General features: G+C 38.9%; 2 protein-coding genes across 5 annotated transcripts in view; one reads left to right on the forward strand and one right to left on the reverse strand.

Annotated features, from left to right (window-relative positions):
• MTRF1 (mitochondrial translation release factor 1) overlaps window positions 1-20519 on the forward strand; it is a 20604-nt gene extending 85 nt beyond the window's left edge. The window contains exons 1-11 of one of the 4 annotated variants that reach the window (XM_089511054.1): window positions 1-1390; window positions 2425-2559; window positions 2982-3402; window positions 4443-4534; window positions 6811-6892; window positions 7300-7407; window positions 7541-7713; window positions 7982-8099; window positions 9672-9808; window positions 10753-10851; window positions 11185-11374. The exon at window positions 1-1390 is cut by the window's left edge and continues 85 nt beyond it. In XM_089511054.1, coding sequence (XP_089367180.1) covers window positions 2557-2559; window positions 2982-3402; window positions 4443-4534; window positions 6811-6892; window positions 7300-7407; window positions 7541-7713; window positions 7982-8099; window positions 9672-9808; window positions 10753-10851; window positions 11185-11307 — 1356 coding nt within the window. In that variant the 5' untranslated portion in view covers window positions 1-1390; window positions 2425-2556 and the 3' untranslated portion in view covers window positions 11308-11374. Of the gene's footprint in view, window positions 1391-2424; window positions 2560-2981; window positions 3403-4442; window positions 4535-6810; window positions 6893-7299; window positions 7408-7540; window positions 7714-7981; window positions 8100-9671; window positions 9809-10752; window positions 10852-11184; window positions 11375-20397 lie in introns of those variants that run through there. The other 3 variants (XM_089511055.1, XM_089511056.1, XM_089511053.1) reach the window with 3 other exon arrangements.
• LOC149319065 (uncharacterized) lies at window positions 11475-15470 on the reverse strand. Its single transcript, XM_089511058.1, has 4 exons — window positions 14860-15470; window positions 14162-14325; window positions 12973-13236; window positions 11475-11851 (listed from the first exon to the last, which is right to left on the reverse strand). Exons 1-3 carry the CDS (start codon window positions 14878-14880, stop codon window positions 13005-13007), a joined length of 417 nt encoding a protein of 138 aa, XP_089367184.1. The 5' UTR covers window positions 14881-15470; the 3' UTR covers window positions 11475-11851; window positions 12973-13004.
• Window positions 20520-20545: the final 26 nt, after the last annotated feature.

Below are 20545 nucleotides of genomic sequence, written 5' to 3' on the forward strand. Positions count from 1 at the left end.
AGTTAAGGTGGCCTCAAACTGGATTATTTCTGGCAATCTATTCAGGCCCAAAGGTAGTCCAATTGCCCCAATAATAATAATAATAATAATAAAAACAAGGGCTCCTCTTCGGCCTTCTAGGGTCAAAACACACTGCACAAATAACACATGGTTTATGTGTGTTAAACCAAAGAAAACAACCACAAGTTGAACATGAGTCGACAGTGCGACGCGGCAGCTAACAAGGCCAATGCGATTTTAGGCTGCATCAATAGAAGTATAGTGTCTAGATCAAGGGAAGTAATAGTGCCACTCTATTCTGCTCTGGTCAGGTCCCACCTGGAATATTGTGTCCAGTTCTGGGCACCACAATTTAAAAAGGATGTGGAGAAACTGGAGCGTGTCCAAAGGAGGGCAACAAAAATGGTGAAGGGTCTGGAAACCATGCCCTATGAGGAACAACTTAGGGAGTTGGGGATGTTTAGCCTGGAGAAAAGAAGGTTAAGAGGTGATATGATAGCCCTGTTCAAATATTTGAGGGGATGTCATATTGAGGAGGGAGCAAGCTTGTTTTCTGCTGCTCCAGAGAATATGACAAAGAGCAATGGATGCAAGCTCCAGGAAAAGAGATTCCACTTCAATATTTGGAGGAATGTCCTGACAGTAAGGGCTGTTCAACAATGGAACATACTCCTTGCTCGGAGAGTGATAGAGTCTCCTTCCTTGGAGGTCTTTAAACAGAGGCTGGATGGCCATCTGTCAAGGATGCTTTGAGTGAGAGTTGCTGCATGGCAGAATGGAGTTAGACTGGAGGGCCCTTGTGGTCTCTTCCAACTCTATGAATCTAAGACACAGAGGAGGAGCAGCTATTTTCTCACCCAATATGCGTGGTTTATCTTTGATCACAGGCCCAAAACACACTGCAGAAATAATCCAGTTTGAGACCGCTTTGACTGCCCTGGCTCAGTGCTAAGGAACCCTGGGGATTGTAGTTTATTGTGGCACCAGAGGTGTCTCTGACTAAAAAGGTTAAATGTCTCACAAACTACATTTCCCAGAATTCACTAGCACTGAGCCAGGTCTGAAACTGGGTTATTCCTGCAGTGAGGCTGCAGAAATAATCCAGTTTGACACCACTTTAACTGCCCTGGCTCAATGCTGTGGGACTCTGGGAACTGTAGTTTGCTGTGGCATCAGAGCTGAGCCATGTCTACATAACGTTTTGGCAAGTGAAAGGTTAATGGGGAGGAATACACTATGAATTCTGGGAAATGTAGTGCACTATAAGGTTGGCGGGAGATGAAGTTCCCCTCCCACTTCCGTCGTGTTACAGAAGCACTTCCTTGTTCTGTCTTTCTGGTGGAAGGTTTCTCTGCTGTTTCCAGCCACAAACAATATGGCTTTATATAAGGTACCATTTTACCCAGCTGTAACCTCTTGCTTAAAATATATGGATGTTCTGCTGCTTCTAAGCACAGGAAGCACCAGAAAGGCATCACTGGGGATGGAAAACTCTGCTCCCACAGTTGGTTGTGTAAGAAGTTGCTCATCAGAGTAAAGAAACTGCATTTTTGCTGAATGAGAGACTACTATTGATCTCTAGAGCCCAGTTCTGTCCATGCTGCTTCATGATATGATGATAGCTATTGCTTAAGATGACTTTAGAAGGGGGCCAGACAAGTTTGGAGAGGAAGGTCGGGGTCTATCAATCCTTATCAGCCATGCTATCTGAAATGGACCCTCCATTTTTAAAGGCAGTCTACCTAATCTGTCAGGGATGCTTTGATTGAGATTTCCTGCATGCCAGGGAGTTGGACTGGATGGCCCTTATGGTCTCTTCCAACTCTGTTATTCTATGATTCATGCTGGCTCTGCAGGGTTTGGCTGCCTTACTTGCAGGTGGCAGGAATTTGAATGGGAGACCTGCATGCAAACCCTGTAGCTGACTGTTCATTATTGGCATTCCAACACATACAGCTCTTAATACTGGGATCACACCCTTGTTCCCAGTATTACAAGTCAAAAGATCCTGATGAAAATTTTGTTTTTAGTACACACTCCTCCCTCCATATTTGCGGGTTTGATTAATATGTTCTCTCTAGGAATATCTAGGTCCTCCAGTGCAGCTCTATGGTCAACTGTAACTAAAGGTTGCACTGAATGATTCCTAGAGAGAATACTCTACTAGGCATTTGTAGCTCTTCCAGTGCAGTTCTATGGCCAGTGTCTGTTGGACGTTGACCACAGAGTTGCGCTGGAGGACATAGAAGTTCCTAGAGAGGTGTCCTCTCAGGTAAAATCATGGTGTTTTTGTTATTTGTGTTTTTTCCATATTCACTGGGGTCTTGTGCCTCTAACCCTAGCGAATATGGAAGGAAAGGTGTATTAGTATACTATTATGCCATTTTTTTACTGTTGCCTTTTATTGTTTGTTTTTGATTATAGATGTCTGCTGTTCCGCCCTTTAATGAAAAGGGAGTTGTAAATAATAAGAATAAGGAGTTTTCACACTGGGGTTGATTTTGGCATTAAAGAGAGATTAAAGCACATTTAAAGCAACCCACAAATGAAGTAGAAATGGCAAGTAATTGCATAAATGATTATCGCACACAATTGCACAAATAAAGTGGTATAGGAAATGCATTGTTGCTGAAATCCCAAAAGTAAAAAGATGCACATTAATGCTTCTTTGTGACCACTGTAATGGCGGGTTTTATGCAACATCGTGTGAAATTGTTTCACGTAATTACATGGTTTTTCTGGGATATTCACAGGATAAACTCCTGATCTCCATCATGTGATAAACTTCAGAGGAAGAAGAAAAAGAAATGGCAATCCTATGCTCCCTTCTTCCCATTGACACTTTATACTTGCATATTCCTATGCACACTTGCATAAATTTAGCAGGACTGCCTTCCTGCATTGGTGAAGGCAGTAAATGGTTTCGCATGTAAAGAAATCAAACAAATGACTTTAGATCATGTTTTTTTTTTACATTCCAGATGAAACTTCTCCAAAGAATTTCCCCCCCAAGAAGTTTGCTTGCTAAATGCTACTGGTGTCATCAGCAGTGCCATCTTCCTTCACTTGAGAAGAGTGCTACTCATTTGGCAGAACTGAATATCTTTCAGCACAACTGTTTCTGGAATAGATTTACATCTAGTTCAGTATTTCATAACTGTTCAAGGAGAAATCACCAGGCCTCAGGAAGCCTATGGAATAATGAAGCCCTGAAAAAGTACTTAGAAACTGTAAGCCAAGAATACCAAAGTATTGGTCTGTTGTTAGATGACTGCACAATAAATGAACCCAGAAGAAGAGATCTTAGTAAAAGACATGCTGAATTGTCCCCACTGGCTGTGTTATTTAGAGATATACAAGAAGCAAACAAAGAAATGCAGGATTTGGAGGCACTGTGTGCAAGTAAGCTCCTTTCCCAGCTTTGCCTAATTTTTGTTGATTTTTACTGTCTTTTCCTCTAGCTGAAGCAAGAGAACAATCCAGTTATAGTTTGCATTTATAGAGGCAGATACATCTTAGGGTTCATTAAAAAGGCACTGATCTGTTTGCTAAAAATTTTGATACATTCATTATGCCTGGACCAACATTTGTTTGCATAATTTAGTAGTGATGTTGCTACAGGAAGTACCTTTGTGCTTGGTGTATTTGTAATTGACAATAAGAAGACACCAGAGCACACACTAAGAGATTGTGCCTATATTGTGAACGCAGTCTAACAGCTGAAGGACCATGCTATGTAACACGTGTAAACCAACGAATGTATCACTGTAAACCAGCAAAGGCAACAGGTCTGCACAAGCCAGAATACTCTAGGAACAGTCTGGAGTATTCTGGCCCCAACCTTCCCCCACTACTTTGGGCCCTCCACCAAACAGCTGACACCAAGTAGCTGTTTGCACATGTTTCCTTCTCTGCTTCTTGCACCTCTGCAAGAAGCATGGCTGGGTGCTTTGTTTTGACCTCAAAGCAAGCGACTCACACCAGTGGTAGTGGAACATGTTAGGAACAACTGTCCAGCATTGCAACAAAGGGCTCCAGAAAGACCAATGCTTTACAATGCTTTAAGGCGGGTATACAGTGGGTTCAATACTGAAATGTTTGAATATTATCCAGTTCACACCAGAAGTGGGTAGTCATCCTCTGTAACTGCTACATCGCGACAGAATTAAACACTCAGTTTTCTTATGGTCCAAAAAATTGCTGATTACGTAATTCCCTTTCAAGGTTTTCTTTTTTATGGCCTGCTACAGAGGTGCAAATTTCAAATGTAAATTCTAGCCATGCTTTGGTGGGGAAAAAAGTGATCTGTGTGTTTGTAGGACAGGTCTGAAAAAAGTCTAGAAAAAAGTGAAAGGAAAATGTGATATATTAGTGAGGATGCACTTTATTTGTTTCAAGGTTCTTGAGACTGTTTAATGTGTATTTCTGCAATGTGATCTTAGAGCTCCACCATTCAGAAGAGAAAGCACTCCTTGAACTTGCTCTACAGGAGAATGAAATTATTGACCAGAAGATCAGTGATCTGTATCAAAAGGTGAGCAGTAGACCCAAGTTTGAATCCTGTGGCTTAAATACTCTTTTCTAATGCACCAAAGGATACCCTCAGAGTAACTTCCAGCTAGCCAGATAACTGAATGTTTTGTGGGGATTCTAAAATTGTATGGGAATTATACAATTGTGGAGCAGGTAGTGATAATAGTTAGATCCTTATCCATTCCTATGTGTTGAGTAATGTAATTTTAATATATTTGTGGTATTGTCCATCGTCCTAGCACCTGTTAGATGACTATATTTTAAAATGGAAGGCTCTGTAGCCTTATTTCTGATTTATGGAAACCTTATCATGGGATTTTTGTGGCAAGTTTTGTTTGGAAAGGGTTTGCCTTTGCACTTGTCTGAGACTCAGAGAGTGTGACTTGCCCATGGTCACCCAGTGGATGACCATGGCTGAGGGGGGATTCAAACTCCAGTCTGCCATTCCTAGTCCAATGCCCAAGCAGCTATACCACACTAGCTCTTTCTGTACCCAACTGTCCATTTTCTAGTTTCTTCCTCTGTCAGAGCAGTCTTCCATTTTGAAAAAAAGGCAGAATTAGCAGTATTTTGTTTTAGCTGTACCCTTTTATCAAGGCAGCCTAGAAGCAACACAGAGTATGGAGTGAGGAGTAACTGCTTCTCTTTTAGTACAGATGGGAAGTAAATGGTACTGAGCCTTGAGTATCCTGAAAATCTGTGATTTCATCAGTGGGGGTACCCCTTTCCACTAATGTGGGTCACAACTGTTTCACATTGTCATTGTGTTTGTAGTTGTAGCCAGTTGATCATCTGGTAGGCAGTCTTTGAGTGATGAACCTCTATGTACTTAGCCAAGAAGACCGTGGATAGTAGACATGCATTCTGCCACCAGGACTATAATGAAAGCTAGATAGATTCTATAAGAACTATTGAGATAGAGTCTATGAGAACTATTGAGAGCTCATACAAATGACCCAACTCTCTTATATCTTTCTAGCTCCATCCAGGGAAACTGTTTTGGGTCTAAACTGCTACTTATCATCAATAAATGAATGGATGACAGTGAATAAATTGAAACTTAACTATGTCATTTGAAAGTAGATCAGAGAATAGGGATCTAGCCGTCTCTTTGAAGAAACAACTTTGTAACTTAGTTGGATTTCTGAATTCAACCCTGAACCTAGAAGCTCAGGTTTCTGTCATGACAAGGAGTGCTTTGCACAATTAAGGCTTGTGCGTCAGCTTTGCCTGTTCCTAGAGAAATCAGATGTGGCTACAATGACACACTGTAGTTACATTTCATTTTGGATTACTGAAATGTGTTTTAAGTCTTTACAATCTGCTTATTTACTCTAGCACCTGAATAAGGAATGACGTTTTTGATGTTGTATCTCTAGTGTTGAAATTGTAGTCTGGAATTGATTGGGATGTTTTAGATTTGTTATTCCTTTGTCAGAATTTTTAGAGATGTTGGCCATTTCATACTGGAGGCTTCTGTAGTATCTCTTCATTATATTTTGCGCTTCATAATTCACCTCTGTTCACCTTTAAGCTTTCCCCCACTTCTGGAAGTCCAAAAGCGATGGAAATCAAACATGGAAATCTGCACTTCTAGAAGTTCAGATTTCCATCTTTGATTTCTGTCTCGTTCAGTTTCAGTTGTCTGTAGCTTGTGTCTCGTGCAAAAGAACTTTAGTCTTTCAGGTAGTTGTATTATTCCATGGTTGAGGTTTATTTTTCTTTTACCATTTTTTAGACAGAGGAGTCAATTTCCTTCAAATGTGAGGTTTTAGCTGGTGAGAATGAGCAGGCATAGCCTTTTCCATGATAAGGAGAAAGTGAAGGATTGTGGAACATAAATGCAGGGATGCTAAAATCTCAACATTTAATTGACCAATAACAGGCAAAGACATACTGTTAAGTTACAGTTTTTTAAAGTTTCTACACAGAAGAGCTGCTGCTGCCTTGTTATGAAAATTGATGCAACCTGACTTATGAGTTATAGTAGGAATATAGAACAGAAAACCATGTTTCCATGTTATGACACATGGGTTATAGTGGGTTATAGACTGGGGTATCTAAGATATTTTTGTGAACTGTTCTCCTGAATGATCAGTACAGAACAAATTAATGTTTGTTTTCTACCCATGAAACTGTGACTTTGGAAGTGCCTGCTACTTTGTTGTAGAGTTACATGTGGACAGCCAAAGCCCCAGGAAATCAGCTGTAGATTTAGTTTTAAAAAGAGCTTCTTCAGCATTATGTCATGGCTGCTGATTTATTCTTATTTTTCAGCTTTTCCAGATCTTGATACCCAGAGATAAATATGATGAATGTGATGTCTTATTAGAAGTGACATCTGGCAGGACAACTGGAGGTCAGCAAGATTCATTCAGAATATTTATACCCCACTCTTTTCTCAGAGTGGCTTACAAATTGGTAGGCAGTTTTCTGTCCTCAGGCTTACAATTTAAAAAAGACATGAAACAAAAGGGAATGGCAGTGGGAAAGGGAATCAAGTCCAGCAGATACTGCCAGTTCTTCTCTCCCTCTGAGGCCAGGGCAGTGGCAGTTGGAATGGAGGGAGGGTCCTCCATCTTAACAAATCATCCTCCTGGTTTGATAAACGTCATAAACTTTGACACCTTTTATTCTATTTTTGTCAATTTTTTGTTCTAAAAAATCCCTAAGATATGTTGTAATATATTAATACTGATTATAATTGTGGAAGTATACTAAGGAGTAATGCTGATATTAAATTTCAATAACATTCTTCTATTTCAGGTGACATTTGCCAACAATTTACCCAAGAAGTGTTTGACATGTACCAGAACTATGCCGATTACAAATGTTGGACCTTTGAAATTGTGAAATATACTCCATCTGACTATGGTAGGGGAATATTGTATTGTACAAGGTGCATAGATGATTTCAATAGGATTGCCTCTACCTCTTTATCCAGCAGCTTGTAAAGGGGCGGGATATAAATAAATTTTGTTGTTGTTGTTGTTGTTTACCTTAAAAGGTGGGTTACACCACGCAGCTGCTCATATTTCTGGAGAGCATGTCTACAGACATTTGAAATATGAGGGAGGGATTCACAGAGTACAGCGAATCCCTGAGACTGGTTTATCTTCAAGAATGCAGCGAATCCACACTGGCACCATGTCAGTTATAGTTCTTCCTCAGCTTGAAGAGGTAAATATAATCATTCATAATTAAATGTTTTAATTTGAGCTTGTTTCCCTTTATATTTAATGCCTAAACGTTTGTTTCTGAATAAAATATTTGTTGCCTAGTACATAATCTCTGTCTTTGCAAGATGTCACAAACACTTCCTATCATTTGGAAGGATGTAGCTCTTAGTTTTGTATGTGCCTAGTCTTGTTTAATCTTAGAAAAATGATTCCCTATAAAATGTCATTTAATGTAGTGACAAAACTATTCCCTCTCTATTTCTCTCAAGATAAATATTAAAGTAGACCCAAGAGACTTGCGTGTAGATACATTTCGTGCCAAAGGGGCAGGTGGACAGCATGTTAATAAAACAGATAGTGCTGTACGAATTGTACATATTCCCACAGGTATGTTCTTACATTTCTTTTTATCATTATTCCTCCCTCTACATGAACAATGTAAATACCCAGCTGGCCTTAGGCTCCTCTGGTGACCCTTAATATAATTTTAGCACCATACAAAGTCCTTTTCATTTTCCCAGCCTTTAAGGTTCTCTGAAAATTGTGAAGTCGAAAACTTTCATAGCCGGCATCCATAGTTTTTTGTGGGTTTTTTGGGCTATGTGGCCATGTTCTAGAAGGTTTTCTTCCTGACGTTTTGCCAGCATCTGTGGCTGGCATCTTCAGAGAATGCTTGACTGGAAAAAGGTGGGTATATATATATATATATACTGTGTGAGCCTGGGAATGCTCACCTTTTACCCACCTTTTTCCAGGCAAGCATTCTCTGAAGATGCCAGCCACAGATGCTGGTGAAACGTCAGGAAGAAAATCTTCTAGAACATGGTCACATAGCTCAAAAAAAACACAAAAAACTATTTCTGAAAATTGCTTTTGTGCTGCTTTGTCTTTCTCTAAATTTTTGCTGATTGTGGTTAAAGTGTTCTTTCATATTTTCTTTTGTTTTACTTTTAACTTTTTCTGAACTGCCCTGAGAACCTGTTGAATGGCCAAATATAAAGCCCTTAAATATCTAAAAATATAACGTTAAGGTTAACATTTATTTGACTGTACCATTTGGTGTGAGTGGATAGGAAAGAATTATTAGTACAGTAATATATTTATGTGGTGTCTTTCAGTTCTCTTTTTACGGAAGAAAAAAAAACACAATAAACTTTCAGTTAACACATTGTCTGTGATTAGAAATACTTATGGATTGGACTTCTTTTTTTTTAAACACATTTTGTAACCTAAAGTATATTTTTGGGCAAAAGTATATTCTAAAGAATTAGACCAAACAGGAAGGGAGGAGGGGTAGCATTGTATGTCAAGTATGTGTAAACCTGTGGGGAGATCCATAAATAACATGGATGATGGAATAGAAAGCATGCTTTTCAAATTTGCAGATGACATGAAACTGGAGGGTGAAAATGACCTTAACAGATTAGAGATGAGCCTAAACTAATAAAATGAATTTCAACAGGGATAAATGAAAGCTATTACATTTGGGCAGGCAAAATGAAGCACACAAATATAGTGCGGATGATCACTGGCTTGATAGCAGTGCATGCGACAAGGATCTAGGGGCCTTAGTAAGCCATGAGCTAAACAGTGTGATGCAGTGCGCAAAAAAGCCAATGGCTGCTTTAGCAAGAACACAGCATCTAGACTGAGGGAAGTCATAGTACCACTCTGTTCTGTTCTGATGACACTTCAGCTGGAATACTCTGTCCAGTTCTCCTCACTGAAATTTAAGAGACATTCTCTCCTCAGTTCTTAAAAGATGGGGGGGGGGGGGGGAAGAGGTTTATGAAGTAGTCAGAAACCTAAACTTCACAGTGTCACTGTACATATTTGTTCTTTAGAGCATAGGATTTTCTCTTTTACCAGATCAGGAGAAATTATTCTGGCCAGGTCACCATTAGTAATTTGCAGATTTACTCAAGAGATGGCTAATGGATACTTTCTCACATTCTGAAGGGATAACTGTTGAGTGCCAGCAGGAACGATCACAGCAAGTGAACAGGGAAAGAGCTATGCAGACACTGAAAGAAAAATTATATCAACAGGCCATTGAGAGAGAACTGAGCCAGAAGCAGAGTGCAAGAAAGATGCAGGTGAGATAATGTGCCTCCTTTCTCAGTTTCCATATTCACAAAGATAAATGTTGCTTGTTTGGAAGATGAAGATAAGGCTGTGTGTTAACTGACTGAGCATATGCTTTACCATGATTGAGTCCCTGGGTTCAGTCCCCAAAGCTACTGCTTAAAGGATTGAAGTAGAAGCTCTTGACAAGGCTTCTTTGTGGGAACTCAGTAGTCTTGCAGGGAGCCAGAGTTGATAGCAACAGGCTATCTTATTAATTTGACTCATTACAGAGCAGTTCTCTCATCTGCTCTAACTGGAAACATTTTTCACTTATAATAACAGTTAATGTGAGAAGTTCTTTCTTTGGTCATCATACAGTCCATTCCATAGACAGAACCTTTGACTCTGTTGTGTTTGGAATACAAGCTGTGCAGTTCAAGGTATGCAGTTCAACATTATGAACTAGCCCTTGTATTATTAATGCAGATGAAAATGGGAAACACTTCCTCTCCGGAAACATATTCAGGAGTAGCTGTGATACCAATAAAGGTATCACACGTTGTGATTTTTTTTATTTGTTTATTTGTCCTCTCTCTAAACATTCTAACCAGTTATTTCCCACGTATATGCATGGATTAAAGGGCAGCCCTTTAATCCATGCATATACATATGGATCAGGGCATTCAGTAGCTTTTTCACACTTGTGCCATGGGAATAATCACAACACATCTCATATTAACACTAAATACCATTGTGTGCACACACGCACACACACACACTCACCCAAATAAATTTCAACAGATCGCTGTAGTGGTGTGTTTTTAAAAAATGTATTTTTCGTGTGATACAAAATTATCAGATGTGGAAAACATGCAGTTTTCTCATTACTAAATAATAATGAACTGCTAGGACACATCAGACCAAAATAATGTTTTAAAAAACCTGGGAATCAAAACAAAATGTTATTTTACAGTTAGGGACAAGATCTCAATCAGAGAGAATACGCACATACAACTTCAATCAAGACAGAGTCACTGACCACAGAATCTCTTATGAAGTCCGTGACATCAAGGTATTTATTCTAAATCAACTATTCTGTTAAATAAAGATCAGTATGTCGAGTTGTGCTAAATAGTCAGATCAGTTATCCATCTAGTCCAGTATTATTATTTGGAAATGCCAAAGACAGAGAGGAGGGCCCTCTTCATGAAAATCATGTGCATTATCCTGAAGATGTAGCCCTTCCCTTTGATGGTGACAACAGATTGATAATTTATATCATAAACTGTGCTGGAATGCAAACTAACAAGTCGTCCCTGAGCATTATGCTCTTTACTGGTGAAACCTCAGTTTATTTTGAACCTCTAAGTTCACAAGTTCCTTCATTCTTTCCTATCTTTTGTAGGAACTTTTAAGCGGCAAGGGGCTCCTGGATGAACTAATCAACAAATTGTTGGAAGCTGCAGAGAAGGAATCTCTGACTGAATATTTAGAAAACAATTTTAAGTCTTCGCAAAGAGACACTTGACTGGATTATGAAACAAAAAGATCTGTTCTTAATTTATTTATAAAATTAAATGGAAATGCTTGTTTCATCATTGAATACACTATCGTTTAAAATGGTTTTTCTTTTTCACTGTTTAAGACTAGCCAGCTGTGATGCAAAGAGAAATATATACAAAGGCGTTCAGATAGAACTTCATGGTTCAGTCTTGTTTTGGTTCAGTCTCCATGGCTGACCAAACACAGAGGGCAAAATAGAAGCAATAGTCAGCCCCTGGGGAAATTTACTTGGCTCTTAATGCAGTAGAACACAATTACTAGGGGATAGTTAGTTTTGGCTTGTGTGTTACAAAACAGTTTTAAAAAGGAGGAAAATATATACAATTGTGCATCATGGAAGAGGTGCCTGTCGGTCATAGAATTTCTTTCACAAATCAAATATTGATGTTCAAAACTCATTTCCAAAACAATTTCCATGTATATTTTTGTCCTATGCTGCAATTGGTCAGGAAGCAGGTGGTTAGAATACAAGAACTGTCAGGTAGTTACTTCTTTCCAGGATAAGTTATCTAAACAAGATGAAGGCAGAAGCAAGAGGGTGGTCATCAGCCAGTCCAGAAATCGTTACAGCATGTCAAAGAAGTCAGCAAGGAGTAAACAGAGTCGATCACAGCCAGTCCAAGGTCAAGAAAACATGAATACCAAAGAGTATTGCCAGTCATTTAGGTAAGACAGTTGCAAACAACAAATACACCAGGGAGCTGCCAGGAAGTTTATAGGCAGCTATCTCAATGACTTGTTTCCACAGTTCAAATGCAGACTAGATTGTCAGGAGATCTTTCTCCAAAATGTAGTTCTGCTCAGTTGATGTCAGTTTTCTTGAGTAGTAGGCACAGGGAAAAAGGTGAGCCTCTGGTATCATAGAGAAGAATTGCCCCAATGGCCACATTAGAGGCATCCATATCTACAACAAAGAGGGTATGGGGATCTGGATGTCTCAAAAGTGGTTCTGATGTAAACAGTTCCTTTAATTTCTGAAAAGATTTTAGATAATTTTAAATAATAATTTTCTGCTTTTAGGTCTTTTAGGTTTAATGATCAAAATACAAAACACTCCCTTCATCAATAATATATAATTAAAATCATAGGCGGGATACAAACCGCCATATAGTACGTATAGGATATGTACTAGGGTTAGGAAGGGGCGGTGCTTCCGCACCCCCCTAACCCTAGTACGTATCCTATACGTACAAGATGGCGCCGCCATCTTTACGTACTGGATGCATAGCGTCCAGACGTGTCGCGTCCTTTGTGACGTAGTGAGTGCGCCCCTGGCGCCTCGCTACGTCGCAAACGCAACTCCAAAAGAAGCTCCATTTTGGAGCTTCTTTTTTGCTCCGCGCGGGAGCCGCGTGGTTTGGCTGCTGCAGCTCCCGCGCGGAGCAAACGGCGGCGGAGGGGAAGCGCCGCAAAGCGGCAGTTTGTATCCCGCCTTAATCTACAGTAAATTATATATCTGTGTCTTAAGTGAGACATTGTACCAGATTTGGATTTGCATATTAAAATACTAAAATGTTCACAACTGGTCAAACAACTGAGTCAAAACTAAAACCAGGTGTAAGTGCCTTAAACAAGGTAGCAGTATAACACAAGTTTTAAGTCAATATATGTGAACTTCAGACATACTCACAGTTTCACTACAGCTTGTAGGTATATATGATTCTATGATTTGTAACCCAGTTGGTTAATTTTCTTAAGCCCTTCTTGGTTGTTAATTGTTTTATAAACAGTAATGAGAAAGGGAAAAGCAGAAGGCAGCTCCACCCTATTGCTCAGCTTTTGATGTCCCCAGTGAAGACATCGAAGTTTATCAGCCAGGTCTTTCCTTCCTGACCTTTCCAGAGCATCTTGAAGTACTTTTGTCTTGTTGATCTTACTCCTTGACTTCTCAAACCTATATGTGGGAGAGAGAGAGAAACTTAAAATAGTTGCAGAATATAACCATTTGCAGAGGGCTTTCAGGAATGTTAGATCAACAGTAATTGCTGTGGTATCTCATAAGCATTTTATCATCTGAACTGCAAAAACTAAACGTACTTTTGTGGATATCAGACTGCTTTGTCCATTCCTAGTATAATAACACCTAGGAGATTATTGCACAGGCTTTATCCCATCATTTCCCCGATGGGATAAACATACATTTAACTTTAAAAACTAAATCTTACATTCACCCATCTGCAGCCCATATGTAACCCGTGTTTGTCCTGTGGCTTTTCAAGCATGGGAAAATCCTGTGCCACGGGATAAACCCGGGTTGCAGACAGGCTGCAGCCGGGTGAATGCAGTAAGACCCGTCTTTAAAGTTAAACACATGTTTATCCCATCGGGAAAATAATGAGATAAAAGCCTGTGCAAAAATCTCCCTAGTCAGAGTAACTGGTTTGTATATTTATTGGACTCCGGTTACCACCCCCTATGTGGAGCAATCCTTGAAGAACAGGACAAAATGCCAGTTGATGCAGAAATCTGCTAAAATCTTGGCTAGGGCCAAGTGTTGGGATCATGTGACCCTTTTATCAGCTGCACAACTGTTGGTTCTTTTTGGTTCAACACTAGATACCTGCAGTCTCCCTTTTCTAGAATTAAAGTCTGAACCAGTATGGGACAGTTTGTGAAAATGGTCTTCTCCCATGAGAATCTGACTGTCCTTATATGATAACCTGCCATTGCCCTCTTTGGATTTGCCAGTGCCTTCTGAGATAAGAGTTTATAGTAAAGCTGTGAACTCTTTCAAAAAATAAAAAGCCACAGAGACTAACACACACCTAGAATTGACATAAAAGAGACTGAGTCTTCATACTCCACAAGGATCTACTCACCAGTACACCAGCATTTTCTGGGCTTGACCTTTCTTCTCAGTGGTAGCTGTGCAAAACTGGCTTATCTCTGCACGACTGAATCCCAGCTCATAGGCGACCATGGTCCATTCAAAGCCCAATTGTTTGCCCAGTTCTTGCATTGATTTGAGGTTAATGACAGCATCCTAATGAATGATGCACATTTTAATTGGGCTACTTTATGGAGGCAAAGCAGCACCCAAAACATAGTAACACTGTCTTTTCCCCAAGAGAAGTCAATTAAATTTCAGCTTGCACCCTTTCCATGTTACAAGGAAGGTTACTCCTGATGCTTTCACAAGATAGAGTGTGGGATTAGCTAAAGAACTGGGCAGTCTCCTTTACCTACTGCTAAATTTATTCCTAAAAGATCTATGTCATATTTTGAAAAGCTGTTAATTTTTCTTACTAGCTTAATAACATTATCAGGAAAGGAAGTGAACCAGAGCTTGGAGAAGTTACTTTTTAAAGCTCTGGTGTGAATAGAGGTAGTAGCAGAAGGTGTGTGAGACGGGAGGACTACAGTCCGTACCTCTTTACCATCTCTAATGCTAACAACCAGTTACCTCTTCAGGGTACCTTCCACTAGTGACACTGAATGCCCCAATTTACGTAGCTGCTGAAAGGATAAGTAAGAATGCATGTGAAAGACCTTAAACACACATAAATGAGTGACTTACTTCTTGGGCTTTGTTTGGCATTCTGTTTCAGCACCACCAACACCTTTGCTTTTTTGTAGGAAAGCTGTCAGTATGGTAGTACAGGATTTTCCCCACTAGAAAGAACAGCAGTATATTTTTCAAGACATATTCCACAGTATTTTGGGTATTTACTTGCTAGCAGCTTTGTTTTCCAGATCTGAAGAATTCAATCCAGACCATCAAATATGGTTTATTCTTTTGATAATCCATTTACTTTTTATCAGACAAGGTGGTCTGTTTCATTCTTCTGTGACTGGCCGAAAAATGAAACAGATTATTTACTTTTTACAAATGTAAATAAATAGGAGGGAATGGATAGTTTGTGGCTAGGCTGTAAGTACTGACGTTTACATTGCTACCTAGCCCTGGGAGCTGAAATCAAATTATGTTTATTCCCATTGATTTTAGTGCCATTTATCTCCAGATTTGTGTATGAAAGATCACAGCTGGGGTAGCTTTGCCCAAACCTCTCTCAGCATAACAAACTTCACATAGTTGTTGTGAGCACCACAAACTATAAAGGCTTATATTCTGTCTTTTTATATCTTGCTATATTGAAGGGAATATCTACATTTAAAAAGAATACAGTAATAAAATAATAATTGAATAAGCTAAAAGAGAATCTTAAAATATAAGCAGCAGCAGCAGCAAAAAAAAAAAGGGGGGGGGAAGCAAACTAAAACCCCACATTTCAAGAAGAGCCTCAAATTTGAATATTCTCTCAATTGACATACGATCTCAATCTGGTTTCATAATTTGCAAGTTAACCAAACTTCTTCTCTGGTTTACCTTTTTTCTGCTTATAGTCAGTAGTTGCTTTCCTTACTGCACTTCAATATTTTTGAGGTTCCATGAGCAACAACTAATAAAAACTGACTTAGGTTAAGACAGCTCTTCAAATAGATTCAAATGTTGCTAGGCAGTAACTACAACAAAACCCCTGTTAAAATAGTTAATTTTTACCATTATTAACTCAAAGCTATTACTCATGACTAAGTACATTTGAAGTCATTCTTCTCATTCAGTAATAATAAACTCAGGAGGATTTAACTTGTTCAGCTCCAAGGGCTAATGTAAGCTTTTTGACTGAAGGTTATAAGTAATTTGCCTTTTGTACAGAGCCAGTATAGAGGTAGCATCTTTGTCAGCTATAACAATCATTGGTCTGTTACAGACTGCCAAAATAAAGCTGCTTCGGGTCTCTTTGGAGATATGCTATTTAAATGATGCATGCATCCTAAGAATCCAGAAGCTGCACCAAAAGCTGCACTCCGGTGCTTAGGAATGGAGTGTGGAATTGGTGCGACCTCTGGACTCTTAGGACCCATGCATCATTGAAATAGCATATCTCCAAAGAGACCCGAAGCAGCTTTATTTTGGCAGTCTGTAACAGGCCATTTATAAGCCCACATATTTCAAATTCATAATGGAAGTGAATCTTGAATTAAAAATTAGGAATACGTATTATCATTCTAAATATTTCTGTAAATGGTGTTGCCCTTCATTTTCCAATTTGCTCTGCAAGCATGAAGGCTAGAAATAAAAAAAATGTATGCACAGAATTTGGACATGTTTTTCTTCTCAATGGTTTGGTTTAGATTTAGGGATTTTAAAAAATGTTAATCAAATACATGTGTTTAATTGAGAGGATGAAATAGAAAGATGACTGTGCATTTAAAATGTAACTACATATGGAAGGAACATCTAAGCTTGTGTGGTCTAGCAACTCATGTTTAGGTTGCCCAACACCTAAAATTGCTATAGACCTGCTATCTTACAACTAGGCATGAGCTGCTTCCTGCAACGTAAATATCATGATGTATTCCAACCAAGAAAGCACTAGAATATAACAACTAAAAGTGTGAAAAGACTAGTTTAGGACTTAAGAAGCAGGGAGAACACCAAGGTCCAAAACACACTGCAGAAATAATCCAGTCTGACACCGCTTTAACTGTCCTGGCTCACTGCCAGGGAATCCTGGGAACTGTATTGTAGAAAGAGCCCTGGTGGCGCAGTGGTTAAATGCCTGTTTCCAGACACTTCTAGCTTGGATTTTTTGCTAAACACCTTTACAAGGTAGTCTAGAATAGTCAGGATCACTTCTTAACAGTTTGTTTGGAGAGGATAGCTGCCTGAGTCATCAAGATACTTTCCATATCTAACTGTGCTGTCGCTTCAGAAAGGTTTAGTGGGGATTAGGGCATAAATCCAAGATCCCTCATCAAATGTCCACACATATTCCACACACTGTGGACCAACTTTACAACACTCTATAAATAAATAAATGTTAATAAATAAAACATAAAATGGCAATTGTATTTTCCATTTAAATATTACTGCCAAATTAGTTTGTATATCCATTAATTGGGGGAAGTACCTATATGAAGCAAATCTAGACAATTCCACATCACTAGTATGACAACTGCCTTTATTTATTGTCATGATATTGTTGTTTTCACCTAAGTAGAAATACTATTGTTGGGGGAAAACAAGCACTCTAACAGAAGCAAAAGTTCTTAGATCTTTACAAATACCAATCCTGGGCTTTGGTTTTCAGCCTCCAGACATACCTAAATTTCTATTTTCTTCCACTTTATCATGAACTAGACTGCCTATTGTTTTGAATTAGTCTGAGCATCCTGAACATAAATTCTTAATTCTTAAAGACATGCTTTTAATTGTTAAAAAAAAAACAATACTAAGAAGCATGCTGTTTCAAAGCAGAAATTATGTAGAGGCAATGTCTTGTGTCTTTTCCCTAAATTCTGTGTTGGATGATGAACTGTATCCATCAAAGTTTGTATCAAATTGCATTTTATGAAGTAGCGAGTCTACAAAATGTATGAAATGAACTTCTTTTTCCTTATTAGTCTCAAAGGTGCTACAAGAGATATATATATATAAATCTTGTAGCACCTTTGAGACTAATAAGGAAATAGAAGTTCATATATAGTTTGTATCACATGAATTTCAGTCTGCCTAGGTAAGACTGAATACGAAGGACTACTTTAGACCTCAGCCACTCGGAACACAATGTTAACCAAAAATGCAGCTTTGTTGGCATTGCAAAAAATGATAAATTAATTTCTGATAATTCTGTTCATATCCTAAGAACTAGTGACAAATACTGATGTCACGCTATAGTTGCATGTAGCATTTTCATATTTAAAAATATTACTACAGATAGGTGAATAACACATTCAAACTGTCACACCCATATTTGCTGCCTTGTTGGGGGAAATCTTTATGCAACAATTACAGCTGGCAGACTTTAGGTGAAATAATGTTGGTGTCATCTTTATTTACAATACGGCAATCACAAGCTAATTCAAAAATATTTTACATGTCTAAAGTATAAAATTAAGATGAAAAGTAAATTGGAATAACCCCCCTGCCAAAGCATCCCCGACAGATGGCCATCCAGCCTCTGTTTAAAGACCAACCAGAATCTTTAAACTCCTGTTAGAACTCATGGAAATGAACCTCAGATAAGCTGAAACATTGCTTAAGATGCCCAATGGATAGGGACATTTATTTCCTGACAAGATCAAACTCATTGGTCCTGCTTCTTTGCTCTTATTCTTGAAGTGAGTAAAAGAATAATGAAAATGATTAGAGGCAAAGTCAAAGGATAGCACAAGTTTATCCTAACAATTTTCCATGGCTTAGAAATACACTCACCATTGGGAACCACCATGAATACAACTGAACTATCCAAAGTCATGTGGACTTTGCCAGGAAGATTTCAGCTAGCTTTAAATTTAGAACAGAACAGGAACTGAAAAAGGTTCATGGCAAAAGATGCTGAATTAGTGAGAAACAGTTAATGGCTTCAAGTTATCTTTGGAATAATAGGGAATGCTAAAAACTAGAGGAATAATAGACCAGGAATGTAAGTACAAAAGAGACTGTTTCATAGCTCTGCTTCAGTAGCTATGTGGAAATTGGTCATTTAAGCTGGGAGTGGGTAATTTAAGGTGATTCATAGAATCATAGAGTTGGAAGAGACTGCAAGGGCCATCCAGTCCAACCCCATTCTGCCATGCAGGAAACCTAAATCAAAGCATCCCCAACAGATGGCCATCCAGCCTCTGTTTAAAGACTTCCAAGGAGGGAGACTCCACTACACTCCGAGGGAGTTTGTTCCACTGTCTAACAGCTCTTACTGTCAGGAAGTTTCTCCTAATGTCGAGGTGGAATCTCTTTTCCTGGAGCTTGCATCCATTGCTCCGGGTCCTAGTCTCTGGAGCAGCAGAAAACAAGCTTGCTCCCTCCTCAATATGACATCCTTTCAAATATTTAAACAGGGCTATCATATCACCTCTTAACCTTCTTTTCTCCAGGCTAAACATACCCAGCTCCCTAAGGTGCTCCAGATATCACTGAGCTCTTTAGGAAACACAGTTACAGACTAGTCAACATAGTCAGTGATAATTAAAGCTTTGAAGGGCTGCAGGTTCCCCATCTGCAATTCAAGCTATATTTTTGGCATCTACTTTTTAATGCCAGTTTTCATACACAGCTTGTGAAGGCACCAGCAACATAATGCCACTGTTGTAAAGAGAAAAACTCTGCACACTAAAAAATAAAAAATACTTGTTTCCATAAAAAAGAAATATGAGTGTTGCAATAGCTCTTGTGCAGAAGACACTGACTTTTCAACCACAGTGATATTAACCATGGTATATACTTACACTGCCAGTGAATCTTATTAACAAAAACAGTTGAAAAGTCTGTAATACTTCTCATTATGCTGGCTTTTAATTTGTCAGCCTTGTAGTCTGAATAATGTATACATACGAGATGGATTGCTGATCTGGTAAGCAAGGGACAACCTAAATAAGTAGACACATGAAAAACAGCAAGAAGAATAATAGAATCAATGGGATGCTTGACTCAAAAACCATGGAATGGTTCTGGAGAAGATTTTGGACTTGGGGAAAGATAGGCTGCAAAGAAGCATATATGCTCTGTTCTCTGATGAAAATTTCTGCATAACACAACAAACAAAACAGAAGTGGCTCTTAATTTGGCACTTGTTTGCTCTTCTGAGCACCTTGGCAGAAATTGTACTAAATTATGTTTTCTGTTCTTTCATGTTTCTTGCAAGAACTGACTCCCTTGGCTTCTGCTACTAGCTGCACACAGTGGGGAAAAACAATGAAAAAGAAAAGCAGTGTTTCTAGGCAAGGAAGGCAGGAGTAGCCCATGCTTAGCAAGTCTCAGAAGTTTCTGCAGAGCATTCTGCCACCTCTGGAACTAGCAACAGAAGAAATTGTAGCAAATGGACATTTACATGATGTGCAAGTATCAGAAAATTCAGGCGCGCGCTCTCTCTGCTCCAAAAAAGTACATGCAAAGTACATGCAGAATTCTCTTCCTGCATAGATGAGGGAGAATGGCACAACAAATGCCATGTCCAAGTCCTACTAAGAAAACCTTGGTAAAGCAAGAGATTGATCTATATTTGTATGCAACATCACTAATACATAACAGATTTTTTCTTCTCTTCTAAAGCTTCCAAGATAAAGAACTGAATCAAAGGAACACACAGGTATTTCTCCCTCTCCCACACAACAAAGATGCAGCAGGAGGATAACAGAAAGATTTAACACCAAAAAGGAAGGAAGGAAGGAAGGAAGGAAGGACGGACGGATGAAAGGAC

Source organism: Sceloporus occidentalis, unplaced genomic scaffold, assembly GCF_023333645.1.
Source record: "Sceloporus occidentalis isolate IW3139 unplaced genomic scaffold, rSceOcc1.0.p SCAF_2, whole genome shotgun sequence".
Lineage (NCBI taxonomy): Eukaryota > Metazoa > Chordata > Lepidosauria > Squamata > Phrynosomatidae > Sceloporus > Sceloporus occidentalis.